Source organism: Phaseolus vulgaris, chromosome 4 (assembly GCF_000499845.2).
Source record: "Phaseolus vulgaris cultivar G19833 chromosome 4, P. vulgaris v2.0, whole genome shotgun sequence".
Lineage (NCBI taxonomy): Eukaryota > Viridiplantae > Streptophyta > Magnoliopsida > Fabales > Fabaceae > Phaseolus > Phaseolus vulgaris.
In genome coordinates, this window is record NC_023756.2 from 3638064 (window position 1) to 3653599 (window position 15536).

The 15536-nt window shown below is 29.1% G+C and overlaps 2 protein-coding genes across 2 annotated transcripts; one reads left to right on the forward strand and one right to left on the reverse strand.

Moving 5' to 3' along the window:
- Positions 1 to 615: 615 nt before the first annotated feature.
- LOC137836607 (uncharacterized) lies at positions 616 to 1462 on the reverse strand. The gene is made up of 4 exons (XM_068645268.1): positions 1232 to 1462; positions 959 to 1064; positions 767 to 807; positions 616 to 648 (listed from the first exon to the last, which is right to left on the reverse strand). The coding sequence occupies exons 1-4, from the start codon at positions 1460 to 1462 to the stop codon at positions 616 to 618; spliced, it is 411 nt and encodes a 136-aa protein (XP_068501369.1).
- Positions 1463 to 6023: 4561 nt separating this feature from the next.
- Positions 6024 to 8138, forward strand: LOC137836608 (uncharacterized). The gene is made up of 4 exons (XM_068645269.1): positions 6024 to 6163; positions 6244 to 6379; positions 6490 to 6689; positions 6756 to 8138. The coding sequence occupies exons 1-4, from the start codon at positions 6041 to 6043 to the stop codon at positions 8136 to 8138; spliced, it is 1842 nt and encodes a 613-aa protein (XP_068501370.1). The 5' UTR covers positions 6024 to 6040.
- Positions 8139 to 15536: the final 7398 nt, after the last annotated feature.

Consider the following 15536-nt stretch of genomic DNA (forward strand, 5'->3'; position numbering starts at 1 on the left):
TTTGTTATTAATAAAAACATTGCTTCCCATGTTGGTCAAAATGAGTGATGCTTCTTTGTTACTAATAAATATATGCCTCCTTCATTCATTGCACAGTAGAGAAACAAGAATAAATAAAGATTAGTGTTGGTGGCTATTTCAAGATCATTGGGAGAGGGTCTAGTCCATGAGAGTGTCCTACCAAGTACACAATGTAGGTATGAAAACAGAGTATCTATCCATGTTTATGTTACATTTCTTGAATAGATTAACACTGAAAATAGTTGAATAAGAAACAGTGGTGGAGGAATGCAATACAGAGCTTGCTTTCCTTTCTAAGGGCATTAGTGGGTTCTTGCAAGAAAGTGCACAGAAGTAAATATGATTTTTCTTTTCTCCTCTTTCCCTTTTTATTTATCATGGTATCATTTAATAATAATTTATCATATAAATTATTGTAAGTTTTTTTGTTATTCCTTTCTCTTCACTGTACTTTCAAAGAAATTAATGTCCCTCATTTGTTACATCCAACCCAATTCTTCTTAATTCCATAGTAACATTCAATAATTAGTCAAATACAACATCAAATAACCAATACAACACAACTGAAATTTTTATTGGACACATAGAACAGGATTACCCTGTTGGAGTAGACCTGTTGCAGTAGACCTAATAACAGGAGAAAATAAGATACAACATATAATTGTGTATATTTGTGTAGAATTGTTTAATCTTTATTCATCAATTAGTTATATTGTATCTTATTACAGAAAGTTTACATACTGACCTTTATCACATGCAGACCATTGTGAAGGACAGTTGATGTACCTGGGGAATTGGTTTGTGTCCAAACATAATCTTATTTCAATTACATGCTTAGGTGATGCTTTTGAACACACGACTTGTGGTTTAGCACCCACAGATATGCTTATGGTTGAGATGATATGATTTTTATCATAGTTCCCACCACTTAATATACCTGCATTGTTAAGTATTGCTTGAAGATCATTTCTTGCATAAATATCTAATGCCAACATGAAGAAATCAAATGGCATCATATAAGAGCAGGTTCCATGCTTCTTCCACTAGTAAGACCAAAATGTTGTGTCATTCGCATTTAACAAATTTGGCCAATCTTGTTGGAGTTCACTTTGTATTCCTCCCATTTAACAAAATAAATAATAGAAAGTGTCATCTCTTCAATATCATATCAAAATATTATAATATTAAGAAATTTAAATTAAAGCCTTACCTGAGGTAGTATCTGATTTCCTCCACAGTTTTCTAGTCGAATGGAGTTGGAAGATGGCCATAGACCATGAATAGTAAACTTCATTAGTGCTGCTTTTTCTGGTATGCATGATTTTTCATGACAGAAGCCTGGTGGCCAAGTTTGTGCAATCATCCAATAATCAAATCCTTTAGCAAAACCATAACCATGGAATAGGAAAAATCCTATAAAGATGAAAGTGAAGTTATTCATTTTGAATGAATGTTTATGAATAATGAATGAGTTAAATGATCTCTATTTATAGTCTCATGTCTTTAGCTAATTAAACAAACATAACAAATGAGTTTTCTTAATTTTGTTTAACTACACAATCAAATTTTAATTTAGATTGTGTTACTGTACTTTATATCAAAACAACAAAACTATTAAAAATGATATTTCCCCACATTTCATTAATATTATTATTGTAAATTGTGACCTTCTTAGTATTCAAATTAATATATATATATATATATATATAAATATATATATATATATATATAAATATATATATATATATTTATTGTTATTTTCATTTTAAAGTATAAATAATTTTAACTAACAATTTTTTTTAAATTCTCTGTTAAAATAATTTAGAGATAGCATAAATGTCAATAAAGAACCTAACTATAATTTAAACATAGCACATGCATGCATATAAATTTAAACATGGCACATGAAAAGAATCATAGACATCTTTATTCTTTGTCAAAAACCTAAACATTACGTAACAATTACAATTACAAAATTTTTTAAAACTTAATTTAGAACACAAAGAACATTAAATTCATATCAATAAAAAAATTATAAAATTAAAATATTGAATATAATTACATTTAATCAAATATATTATTTAGCATTAATATTAAGAGATTATATTTTTTACCAAGTCTCACCTTATTAGTCACTAAGACTCCTTTTCTATTATAATTATTGATGATTCTTCAAGATATTTTGGTTATAAACCAATATGATAATTGAAGATCTTGCAAAGAAGAACTGAAACAAAAGTGAGTATAAGAAACTGTCCAATGCATATATTGCAATGTATATACAAATTATTATAATAGTGATTAATTTATATAATTTTCCTTTACTTTCATCAAATTTTATCTTTTTTCTATTTTTGAAAAGTTTTTAAATTTTACTTTATGTACACTGAAATCATTATTTGAGACACTAAGTCATTTTCTATTTTATAATCGATGGACAATTTCATTCCACCAATAATTTTAGAGTTATATATTTTATTTTTATAGAACTTTTACATATTATTGATAACACACATGAGCTAGCTGTTATTATTTTGTTCCTATTAAATGTAACACCACATGTTAATGTTAGGTGAAATAACTGAAAGGATACCAATACTAGATTTTTTTCATCTAGTATACAATTTATTGAGGTAGAAATTTTGCATGTGACATTTTACTACATGTGTGTGAGAAACCTTTGTTAACATTGAAATTTTCATAGGAATGTGATGTGTTAACTAATTTTATTTATCAATTATTTTATGTTATATATTAGTTTTAAATTTAAAAAATTATGTAAATAAATAAAGGAGTAAATGGTACTATGATAATAAATATTCACTATTTAAAGACTAATTTAGTGAATAATATATTGATAACTTCATTGGTTTCCGTATAACATATTCAATAAACTAATATATATAATTTGTCTATAAATCACAATAAAAATAATAACAAAAAATTAGTACATAATTTTATTAAATTTAAATAATAAAAAATAATATCTAAAATAAGATTTTAATGATGAAAAATTTAAATATGTTAATCAGGGAAAAAACTTAATATTTTTTATTGATAAAACATTAGCCCGTGATAGAAATTAATAATAATTCAAAAATATTTCTATTTATATTTCAATTAGAGACAACAACAAAAAATTGTTTATAAATAAACAAATGTTTTTTTTAAGACCATTAGTTACTAAAAGTATAATTTCTATTTATATCATAAGTTTTTATTAATAATAAAAACTAATTTAACTATAAATATTTTTAATTTATAAAAGTTTAAGATTGAAGATAATAATAAATTATTTTTATTTCACCCATCATAATCATTTCTCACAGCTGTATTGGAATCCATTGCTATCTATGCATAAATTTAAAACAAAATTGAAAATAATGTATATGGAAGAGAAGCAAGGATAAAATATAAGAATGAAGATATCTGCTTAATAATCCGAAACAAGAAAGAAAACATCTGATAAATGTAAAACAATATCATAAGGTAGATTTTGAATCCAATTTTGTGCAAGGAAAAGAAGATTATTAAGCAGACTCGGAGGAAGAAAAAATGAGCATCATATGCAACACACTCTAACCAAGTTTTATTTTATTTTTTTTATTTTTCTTGTTTTTGCCTCCGCATGGAAGAATAAAATCCTTTTGGTCGATTCCTTTGTAATTCCCCATGAGTTCTGAGGTTTTGATGAATACAAGTTTTATTTTTTTTATTCTTTGTAGCAGTTGTTTTAATCTTCTAATCTCTTGGAAATTTGGTTTTTGTGAGAGGTTGTACTTGAACGCATAATTGAGAGTGTTCCTTGTCTTAAAATTTTGTTTTTAGTTAGTTCGCATTGTTCTGATTAATTTCTTGGACGCATGATTCAGGAGAGAGGAGAGAAACATCCCATGAGTACATACATGGATACAAGTGGCGTACTGAATATGATAAAATTTGGTTGAATTAGATTGACGCATGTTTGATTTAGTTTAACCTTATAGGAGTCTAAGTTCAAGAGGGGGGGTTGGGTGAATTGTACTTAGACTAATTTTCGCAAAGATCAAATTATTCAATCCTGACTGAAAAAACAACTGGTTATTTTATGAAATAACTTATTGAAATTTCCTTAACAAAATACCACAATAGGGAAAACACTAAATTGTTTACAGAATTTCAATATATTCACTTATAGAAAATTTTATCAGATTATTCTTGAATAGCAGCAGTTCTTGATATCAATTTAAGTCACCCAGATTAAACATATTAAAACTCAAAAAAATAGATTGAAATTCTTATTATAGTCTCAATAAAGAAAAATTAACAGATTATCTTTTCAGTTAACACATTAAATTTTTTATAACAAAACCAACAAGTAAAAAAACAATTGATTAATCTGTAAAACAACAAGTTGTATTTTAAACCAGTATGAACAATTTTACACTCAAGGCGCTTTCTCATGGTTTTTCCCTTCAAATCAAAAGAATACTCAATTTTGTAAATTGCAGCATTAGTCTACATAGTAGAACTTAATTTGTTGATTGAGAATTAGATATAGTTTGTGTTTTCAAACGAACTCATAGAAAAGTATCCGAATAATCTCTTCCTTCCTTATCCGGCTAAAATTGTATTTTTTATTTTTGCAATAACTGAAGAAGGAGAAATTCTTCGTTTGAGTATATGAAAAGTTGTTTATACTTTGTCTTTCAAGCACAAAACTATCTTCTAATTGTATATCATCAGGCGATACTTGCGAGAATCTACAAAAAGTTTTTAAAATACAATTCAACACTCTCTTATTATATTTTCCCTATTTTTTCATAGTTGAAGATGATATTTTAAACAGTTCATATTTATCTAGAAATTATTTTATCGTTATTTCTTTATTGTTATCTAAATTCACATTATGAACACTTAAGTTCTATTAGACCTTATGTCACGAGACTTGGAAATACCATTGGATGGTCTTATAAATTCTTCAACTATCAGAAAAGACATGTTAAAATGTTCAGATAATACATTCAAAATTATACAAATAAGTCATATATAGTGTTTATTATCATTAAAACTGATAGATGATGTACTAGTTTAAGACCGTTTGATGGGACTTAGAAGATTAGGCACATGACTTGGTTTTCTCACGGTAATTAAGACAATTGTTCCACCTATTACGAAGAATCCGAGGAACATTAGTCCTAGCAGTAAATGCAGCACAAACCAAGGCAGAATCACATTCAAGCCATAAATAAGTAAAACCCATTGTTTTAGCTTCTTTAATGGCATGTATAACTCCATAAAACTCGACCACCAATGCAATTTTAATATCAATGAAAGAAGAGAAACCACCAATAAACTCCCCTATACTCCCATGAAAAATACCACCACATGTAGCAAGACCAAGAGAACCCCTAGCAAGATCATCAATATTAATTTTAACCCAACATGGTGAAGGAAACTCTCATTTAACAGGAAGAGGATGACAAAATTTTTCACTACGAATATTAATATAAAAGAACTTAAGCAAATTCAAATCAAATTAACGTATGACTTAAATTGTAATTATATTAATTAAATAGTTGCTAAATTTTATTAATTTATAATTAACTTAAAATTAATTTAAATTATAATGTTAACTAGTTATATCTATACATACACACGTGTATAAAACTAAAACTAAGACACTATTTTTAATATCTTTAGTAATTTTTTTAAAATTCATATAAGTCAATAATTAAAATATTGTTAAATCTATTAATTAATAATTGATTAAAATGTTACATTTTTATCTTAATACATTTTATAATATTTTAGTTAATATAATTCTTGACTTATCATAATGAATTTTAAATGTTTTTACAAAAGATATTAAAAAAGTATTAGAAATAGTGTTTTACTTTTATACACGTGTGTGGATGATGATTTGGTGTTAAGTGGTTTTATTTTGTGGACGTGGTAATGCATATAAAATATGGTTATTGATTATGTCGTTATGTTGAATTGATTCAATCTAGTTTGTTATTATCACAAAGCAATTGCAATGGTGAATGATGACGCATTGGTATTGGAATGTAAGATGAGTTCAGTGTTGAGCCTGATGAAGAAGACTTTCTATTCGAACAATGAAATTTTCCTTCGTGAACTTATTAATAATGCTTTTGATGTAAGTTCACTTTCAATTTTGATTTTATATTTGTACATTTCTTTTATGGAATTGTTATCAATCAATGTATGCCTTCACAGGCTCTAAATAAAATTCAATTTGGGAGGCTCGCAGACATGAGAATTTTAGATGATGAATTGATGATTAGATTGATACCTCACAGGGCTAAGAAAACACTTTCTATCATCGATAATGGTGTTGGCATGACCAAATATGGTAGGAAGGTCACAATGTTTTATTTTCATTTCTATTAAATGGTTATTAAATTATTTTCATTTGTATTTCATGGTTATTAATTGTAGTTTTGTTATATGTGTTTGTTTTAGATTTGGTCAATAATTTGGATGTTGGATTCTACTCAGCTTATTTAGTTGCTCACAAGGTTATAGTTACCTCTAAGTATAATGACCTTGATCAATATAATTGGGAATCTCAACTCGATGGATCCTTAATTGTCACTAGGGACATTACTGCCAAAAAAATTTCAAGGGGAACCAAAATCACCCTCTTTCTCAAGGACGACCAGGTATCAATATTAACGCATCCCCAATTTTTTTGTTATTTACTTTTTCTAACTCATTTTTTCTTTTAGTTGGAGTACACAAAAGAGGCCACCATCAAGAATCTGGTTAACAAACACTGCCAGCACATTACCTATCCTATCTACATTTGGAGTGAAAACACCAAAGACTATTGGCAACTCATTAACTCTTGGTTGAATAAGCAAGAGATGAAGAACAAATTTGTGGATGAGAAGCTTGGAAATCACTTACCTAATGATCTCATAGTCTCGATTCTCTTCAAACTTCCTTTGAAATCTCTCAAGAGATTTGGAGGCCTCTACAAATCATGGGCCCTCTTGTTTGAAAATTCTCATTTTATAGACTTATTTCGTAATAATGTCATATCTAGTCACCATTCCTACTATGATGATACATCTCTCGTTCTATGTCTCTATCAATATTATAATGACCCGATTAAGTATGAGTCCTGTTTATATTTACTTAATGGTGAAAAGTTTCAGAATACAGAAAAATTGAATTGGAAAAATCCACTAGAGGATCACCCTTTTGAAAAATATATATTTAGTTATTCCAGTGTTAATGGAATTCTTTGCTTTTACCTAAATTATTATAACCAATCTATGTATTTATGGAATCCAGCTACAGGTGAATTAAAGATCCTTCCTCGCAGCCCAACTGAGTATGTACCACCTCATGTCAAGGCTTATATTACAAATGATGGCTTTGGTTATGATTGTGTAAGAGATGATTATAAGGTGATTAGAACTGTGACGTTTGATGAAAATTCGTTTGGTGAGAGGGATGAAGAGTTGTTTACTATTGAATGGGATTTCACACCCATATGTGAAATATATAGCCAAAAAAGTAACTGTTGGAGGAAAGTTGATATGGATTACGCTTTTTGTTCAAAAGGTGGGGAGAACAATCTGTACTTAGATGGAATGTGTCATTGGTTAAATAACTGGTATTCTAGTCAAGATCTTGAGTTTCAACTTGATATTTCATCTACTGATGACCAAGTATACTTGGTGTCATTTGACATGAGTAATGAGACATACTGTGCAACCGTTGTGCCCATAGACATGGCCATAGATGATGATTTTGTTATATATGGTGTGGACAGGTTCTTGTTTGTCTTAAATGGGTCAATTGCTATGATGTCAAATGATCAAGGTAAAACTACCTTTTACATATCAATTTTGGGTGAAGTTGGTAAGAAAGAAACATGGAAGAAACTCTTCATTTTTGATCCTTTACCTGGCATTGGAACACCTATTGGAGCAAGGAGTATGGGCAATATACTCTTCAAAACAAAGGATGGTCAACTAGTTTGGTTTGACTTAAGTACCCACAAAATTACCAAGGTTGGTATCAAAGTACATCCTGGTATAATGTTCCATATGGTAATTTATAGGGAAAGTCTTGTTCAAATCCAAGGAATGAAAAGTTAATTATTTTTGTTGTTATAACCTAAGCGACTTATGACTTTTTTTAAAGGTTTCTCTTGTATATATACAAATGGGTTGACAATTTCAAATTATAATTAAACATGATAAATTATCAAATCCTTTGATAATAATTATAAATTTGTTTTGAACATTTGATCTCTCTTTTTGTCTATATTCTTATATTGGTTCTATTTCAACTTTAAAAATAATCTTTTACCTTTAAGCATGTGTTATTAACTAATGAAGAGAAATTTTGTTTATAGTTTCATCTATGATATGATAAGGGAGCAAAATAAGTGGTTTATGAAGGATATATGTATGTTTTAAGATATATTAGTATAATAATTAGTTATTTCTTTTACTTTTATTCCTCTTACTTTTTCTCCTATTGTGCTTAAGTAGAAACTAAAAAGAGTCGAGAACTGCTAAATTTTAAGTATATTGTAATGAATTTTTTTGAAACATAATGACTTAGTGTCCTCCGTAAATATATGTTAACTATGTCATGATGAAAGTATAAAATTGTAAGAGTTATTGTTTAGATCTCATGTTTGAAGTTTGTGTTATATAAAATTCTTTAATAAGTGAGAGAGTAAGTCCTTTATAAGATAGAAGTGAATTATCTATTTATTTAAATTTACTTTTTTATTTTTAAATTTATAAAAGTTTGTAGGCTGAATGATTAACATTAATTGTCATGTGGATTTTTGTGTCATTTTATAAAATCTAGAAAAAAAATACAAATAAATCATGTATTTGTCAAAAAATAAGGCATGAAATTTAAATATTTTTTAATATTTAATTGAGGCTGTTTTCGTAATTTAATTCCACATTTTATACAATAGAATTCAACATGCTTTCGTAATATAATTAAAATTGTATTGATAATTCTAAGAACAACAAAATTTGATTGCAATACACAAAGTTGCTTCTTCTCCAACATGATAAAACAAACGTTGTTAAAACAAATGTTGTTAAAGCCAAAACTAGGTAGAATCTTATCTTGTATCTTTTTTTGTTTTTAATTCTTTCAGTAAGGAGAAGTATAGATTGGTACTTATTAGTAATTTATTACAAATAAAAAGATTTTTTTATAATAATAACTTAGAATTTCAACTTCTATGGAAAAAGAAGTTTGAATGTTAAAAACTAATTTAACTATCAATGTTTTTTAATTGATAAAAGAATTTCTGATTTAGTGAATATAATAATTAGTTATTTTTATTTCACCTATCATAATCATCTCTCACAATAGTGTTGGAATCCATTACTATCAATGCACAAATTTAAAACAAAATTGGAAACAATATATATGGAAGAGAAGCAAGGATAAAATATGAGAATGAAGATATCTGCTTAATAATGTGAAACAGGAAAGGAAATATCTGATAATTGTAAAACAATATCATAAGGTAGATTTTGAATCCAATTTTATGCAAGAAAAATATGATTATAAAAGAGACTCCAGGGAAGAAAAAATGAGCATCATATGCAACACACTGTAACCTAGTTTTATTTTATTTTCTTCTTTTTCTTGTTTTTGCCTCCGCATGGAAGGCTAAAATCCTTTTCGTTGATTCCTTTGTAATTCCCCATCAGTTCTTGTACTCTTTCTTAGGGTAGGTTGAACTAGGATATGTATCCACAATATGGGTGTTTTGAAAGACCTCTTTTCTTGGACAATAGGATTTCGTATAAGGTTCCTTTTTTATAATACCCTCCCTCTGTCTACTCCTAGGTCTATGTAAGCTTTCTATATGTTTACTTTGAGACCTATGTGTTTTACTTTCCTGAGATTGGGTATATTTTATAAGCATTTATTTTATCTCAGAAAGGTCTTCATTGCTTTTTTTTCAAAGCCAAAAGTATCTTATGATCACCCGTAGTTAAATTTGGAAAACTGAAAAATTCACAAAAGATTTAAAATTTGAACTAGGCTGAACAAAAATGTTTTCACAAAAGTTTAGATATTTTTTTCCGAAGTTAATCAAGGAATCTAAAGTGAGAATTTTCCAAATTCACTCACAGGAAAGTGATGTGAGTCACAATGGACGACTTAAGTACAAAGACTTTCCTAGTCAGAGCTTACCTAAAAAAGGTCACACAAATGTTTTCGGAAGAAACTTCAAAAGAATTTGAAAACATAAAAGTGTGTGTGTGAATGCGCAAATGATCCTGAAGACCAAAGAAAGGTATACTAAGTACAAGAAGAGGAAAAACCCTAAAGTATCACAAAGACATAAAAGGTAAAGAAAATAAAAGAAAGGGATAATGCGAAAAGAGAAAGCATAGAAATAAATGCAAGTGTAAAGTTGGAAAAGTCATATGGTGATAGTGCAATGAACACTTAAAGCTCACTGACACATTATCACACTACTGCACAAAAATTATTACAAATTTTATTGGGATTTCGGTTGGAGCATTTTCCCAAACACTAAAAAGGAAAGACAATTATACAAGAAAATAAAATCGCAAAAAATTCTATGATACTAAAACAAATTACAAGGCTTGAACATAAGGTGTTTGGTGAAAAGTCTGAAAGTATATGATTTGGTCCTTGAAGTGAAGTAATATGAATTTCCTTCTCTTTGATCCTTCTTTCTTCTTTTGATATAGAGTCTTGAAGACCAAATTGTTACCCCAAAAATGGTTTAGCCAAAGCATTCATTTATGTACCACTTCTAGCACCACCAAATCACCAAAAAGGTGTACCAACGGAAGCCAATAAAGAAAGCAATAAATGCTAAAAATTTGTGAAGCTAAAATCAAGACGAATAATCATGTAGTCCGGCTTTGGATGGTCCTCCATCAAATAATATATGATAAACAACAATGGAAGGTCAAGAAAGACGAGCAAAAATTAAGGCTACTAATTAAAGTAAGCACAAGAAAACGGAACCTAAGAAATGCTCTAGAAAAGATTACAAACAAAAAATTCTAGAGTGGATTGCCATAGACTGTTGCAGAATTTATATGAATTTTTTCACAAACTTTTTTAGGCTGAAATATTTACGGTATAAACTCAACAAGGGATAATATGCAACAAAGTTGAGGCTAAATGGATTTGTATTCACAGAGAAATAAAAGCAACAAGTTGATATTGCCGCAAACAATTTGGTAGCAGTTATGCAATCTAGGTTCAACATTGGCCGAGTGGAGTGTAAGATTTATGGTAATTTTTATACAAAGAATTTAAAGCTAAAATTTGAACTAGTTATAGGTAAGATATGTTGCATAATATGGTAAAAGTATCAAGCTAAAACACCAAAGGAACTTGGTGCAATAAACTGAAAATTAAGAGCTACAAATGCACGGAAACTATGTGTGATACAACAAAAACGTCCTGGATTTGGTGGGTTTTTTTTTTTTTTTTGTAGTTGAGATTAGAATGTGCTTGTTTTACTATATGTCGTAAACATGTCAAGGTTCATACAAAAAAAAATTCACAAGATTTGGATGCAAAATGAGGTCAGGGTAATTTTTCAAAACGAAGTGAAAATCATATAATTATGAAAACTGAGCAGAAACCTAAAGAAGTCAACGAAGAATTGAACAAAATTTCAAGACAATTATTGGAAATGGATTAAAGAAACTCACTAATGAACTAGTAGCAAGTTGAAAGACTCAGGAATAGGTAAAAACTGAAAAGAACAAAAGCATAAACTCAGAAACTCAAAGGAACCTTTTCACAAACACTAGGTGTGCATGAACACAAACTATCAAACATCTAGCAAAATAAAAACACTTAACCAAAAAAATCAAAACTAATGAAGAATTGAATGTGAAACTGAACAAGCAAATATTAGAAACACTAAACAAGACCTTAATGCACACATACATGGATTTAAACTAAAAAAAAAACAAATAATGAAGCATTATCAAAGGAAAATCGAAGAACACAAACTGTACTGTTTTGGTGTGGATGCTATATGCAACATAAATAAACAAAAGGCACCAAACAAAACATGGAATGAACCAATTAAATTGTAAAAAAAAGGTTAAACATTGGAAAATGAACTAGAACAACAATTGAACCAATTAAAAGCAAGAAAAATGCAAAACAAAAGAGAACAACAAGCAACAAGTGAGGTTAAAGTGTTTGATGAATGTTTAAGTGAATTTAACTGGTGAAAAATTGTTTTAAATGATGGAAACAAATTATAATTAGATAAAAATGATTATAAACATTGTAAAACAAATAATTATGGAAGAACAAGCAAGAACCGTGAAGAACAAGGTTGAACAAAAAAAATTGTGAAATTTGACTTAGTTGGAAGAAGCTTGGTTGTGGGATCTTGGTGTGCTCTGATCCACCTGATGTAATCCAAGCTTGAGGTTGGATTAAAATATGGAGTGGCGACGGAATTGGTTGGAGAAGTTCACCGAAAGTAAGAGGAGAAGGTGAGTTTCGGTTGGAATTTGAGGTGCAATGAAGAGGAAAAAGGTGTGTCCAACGTTCCTAAGGTTTTACTAGGCCAATTAGGCTCTCTAGCAAGGGAAATTTAGGAGAGAATGAGGTTTCAAATCTGAATACTTCATTAAATAATAACAAATCTTAATACATGAGGTTCATTTGAGATATTTATAGATGAAGAGGATGAAAGTAACTTTTTCTTTAAGCTACCATAACTCTAGTTAAGCAAGCTTAACTATGGTGAGGTTAGTGGCTTAAGGAGGTGGCGTGTAGGTCCTCTTAAGATGCTCTAGAGACCGTTGCTTGTATGACAAGTAAGGGTTTCTAGAGTGTCTTTGATTTATTTACAAACTACTCTTAAACTAGTTTAAAATACAAGTCCTAAACATCATTATTCTACTATTTGTAATTTCTATACAAATAGTTCTTCTGTCTTTATTTTTGTATATGGTGACTTGGATGGTCCTCCATTAATCTCCCTTCCTTCAAAAGGATCTACCCTCAGATCCGGTTAAAGTGCCACCTTATTTGTAAAGATTGGATTCAATATCCACCCGGTTCGTGGATCCACCTAAAAAAGAAAGTAAGAATACAAAATTAGTAAACATATTTGGAAATTTTCCAAAAAATGTGTTGTATATTTTTTGTAGAAGAAAAGTCTTTAACAATAGAAAAAGAATGTAAGTGAGATATACCTTCCTTGTAAGATGGAGTAAGTAGGCACAAAATTTTGGAAGGTTTGGAAGGGTAATCCTCTATTGTTGGTTGAGGTGTTTCTATATTTTGTCTTTCACCTTCTATTTTTGTTTTGAGTTTTATGGCATCCTCTCAAAGTTTTGCAAGTGTAAGAGGACATATAGTATATTTATGACCTTTGAAATGGAAAGTTATTTAATTGGAATGACCTTCATGAAGAGTATTACGATCAAATTGTCAAGGTCACCCAAGTATCATGTGTCCAATTTCTGTGGGGATAAGATCACATAAAATGTTTTCTTGGTAATTTCCTATGTGAATTGGCGCACCTGCTTGTGTTTAACAACTACACCATCATGTTGATTAATCCAGTCTAATATGTTTGACAACTACAACATCATGTTGACTAACTTAGAACTCTAACAGTTATAACAAGAACCACTATCGAAAATTAAGGAACAAATGTTATCTAGAACTTTACATTTAGTGTGTGTGAAATAGGTTTTCTCATTGTGAAGTACCTAATTCTACGGGACAACTTTGAAGGAGTCATTGAACCATCCATAAATCTCCTGTACGTAGTTGAATTTCTTCCTTAGAAGACATGACTTCTTCAGCCTCAAATACAAAAGATAAAGTATTAATCCCTTGAATGTCTTGGTCTTTTAAAATCAATGTTTTCTTTTGAGGACATTGATAAATGTCATAATTTAGTGACATTTTCTACAAAAAGCTAGGCACTTATGAATTTTAATTGTTGATAAAGTTATAATTCAATCTTAAAATTAGGAATTTGAATCTTTTAACATATTTTGGATTATGAGATGGAAAAGAACTATTTATTCCCAAGTTTATGCTAATTTTAGGAATCTAGGGAAAGATGGAGATAAAAGGTGATGCAATCCAAGGTCAACCATAAGTTTATGTCTAAGTCTAGCAAAAGAGTCTCCTGAAACAGGTTTCGTGAGAACATCAGTGACTTGGAAGTAGGCTAGAAGGTGAACAAGCAGCATGAAAACAAACTATTATAACACCTCAACCAATAGAGGATTACCCTTCAAAAATTTTGTTCCGACTTACTCCAACTTGCAAGGAAGGTATATCTCAATTACATTCTTTTTCTATTGTTAAAGACTTTTCTTCTACAAAAAGGATACAACACATTTTTTGGAAAATTTACAAATATGTTTACTTATTATGTATTCTTACTTTCTCTTTTAGGTGGATCCACGAACCGGTGGATATTGAATCCAGTCTATACAAATAAGGTGGCACTTTAATTGGATCTGAGGGTAGATCCTTTTGAAGAAAGGGAGATTAATGGAGGACCATCCAAGCAACCATATATAAGAATAAAGATACAAGAACTATTTGTATAGAAATTACAAATAGTAGAATAATGATGTTTAGGACTTGTATTTTGAACTAGTTTAAGAGTAGTTGGTAAATAAATCAAAGACACTCTAGATACCCTTACTTCTGATACAAGGAAGAGTCTCATGTATTCAAATTTGTTATTATTGAATGAAGTATTTAGATTTGAAACCTAATTCTCTCTGAAATTTCCCTTGCTAGAGAGCCTAATTGGCCTAGTAAAACCATGGGAAAGTTGATCACACCTTTTTGTAGGCCAGTGCACATGAACAAGGCCAATGTTGAACCTAGATTGCATAATTCTACCAAATTGCTTGCGGTTATATCAACTTGTTGTATTTATTTATCTGTGAATAAATATCCATATAGTCTCAAATTTGTTGCATATTTCTCCTTGTTGAGTTTATACCATAAAATACTTTGTGAAAAAAATCATATAAATTCTGCAACAGTTTGTGTCAGTCCACTCTAGAATTTTTGGTTTGTAATCTTTTCAAGAGCATTTCTTAGGTTGCTTAGTTTTATTAGTAGCTTTAATTTTTGCTTGTCTTTCTTGACCTTGACCTTCCATTGTTGTTTATGATATATTATTTGATGGAGGACCATCCAAAAAGTCAGACTACATCATAGAATTTTGTATAAGTTTATTATAAAATATGAACAATTTGCAAAGATTTATTTTATTAGATTAAGTTTCAAAGATTTATTTAAAAACTGATGAAAATATTTTTTTCAAAACCTAATAAATAAATAATTTTAATACTATTTTATTATTTATCCTTTAATATTTTATAATTTTCACTCTTACTGGAAATCCATATCCCCTTTTCGTCATTCTCTTCCTCCAAACTGCGCCCTGCAGCTTCGTCGTGCCTTACCACCATATCACATACGTCAACACCGTCTTCGAGATGGTT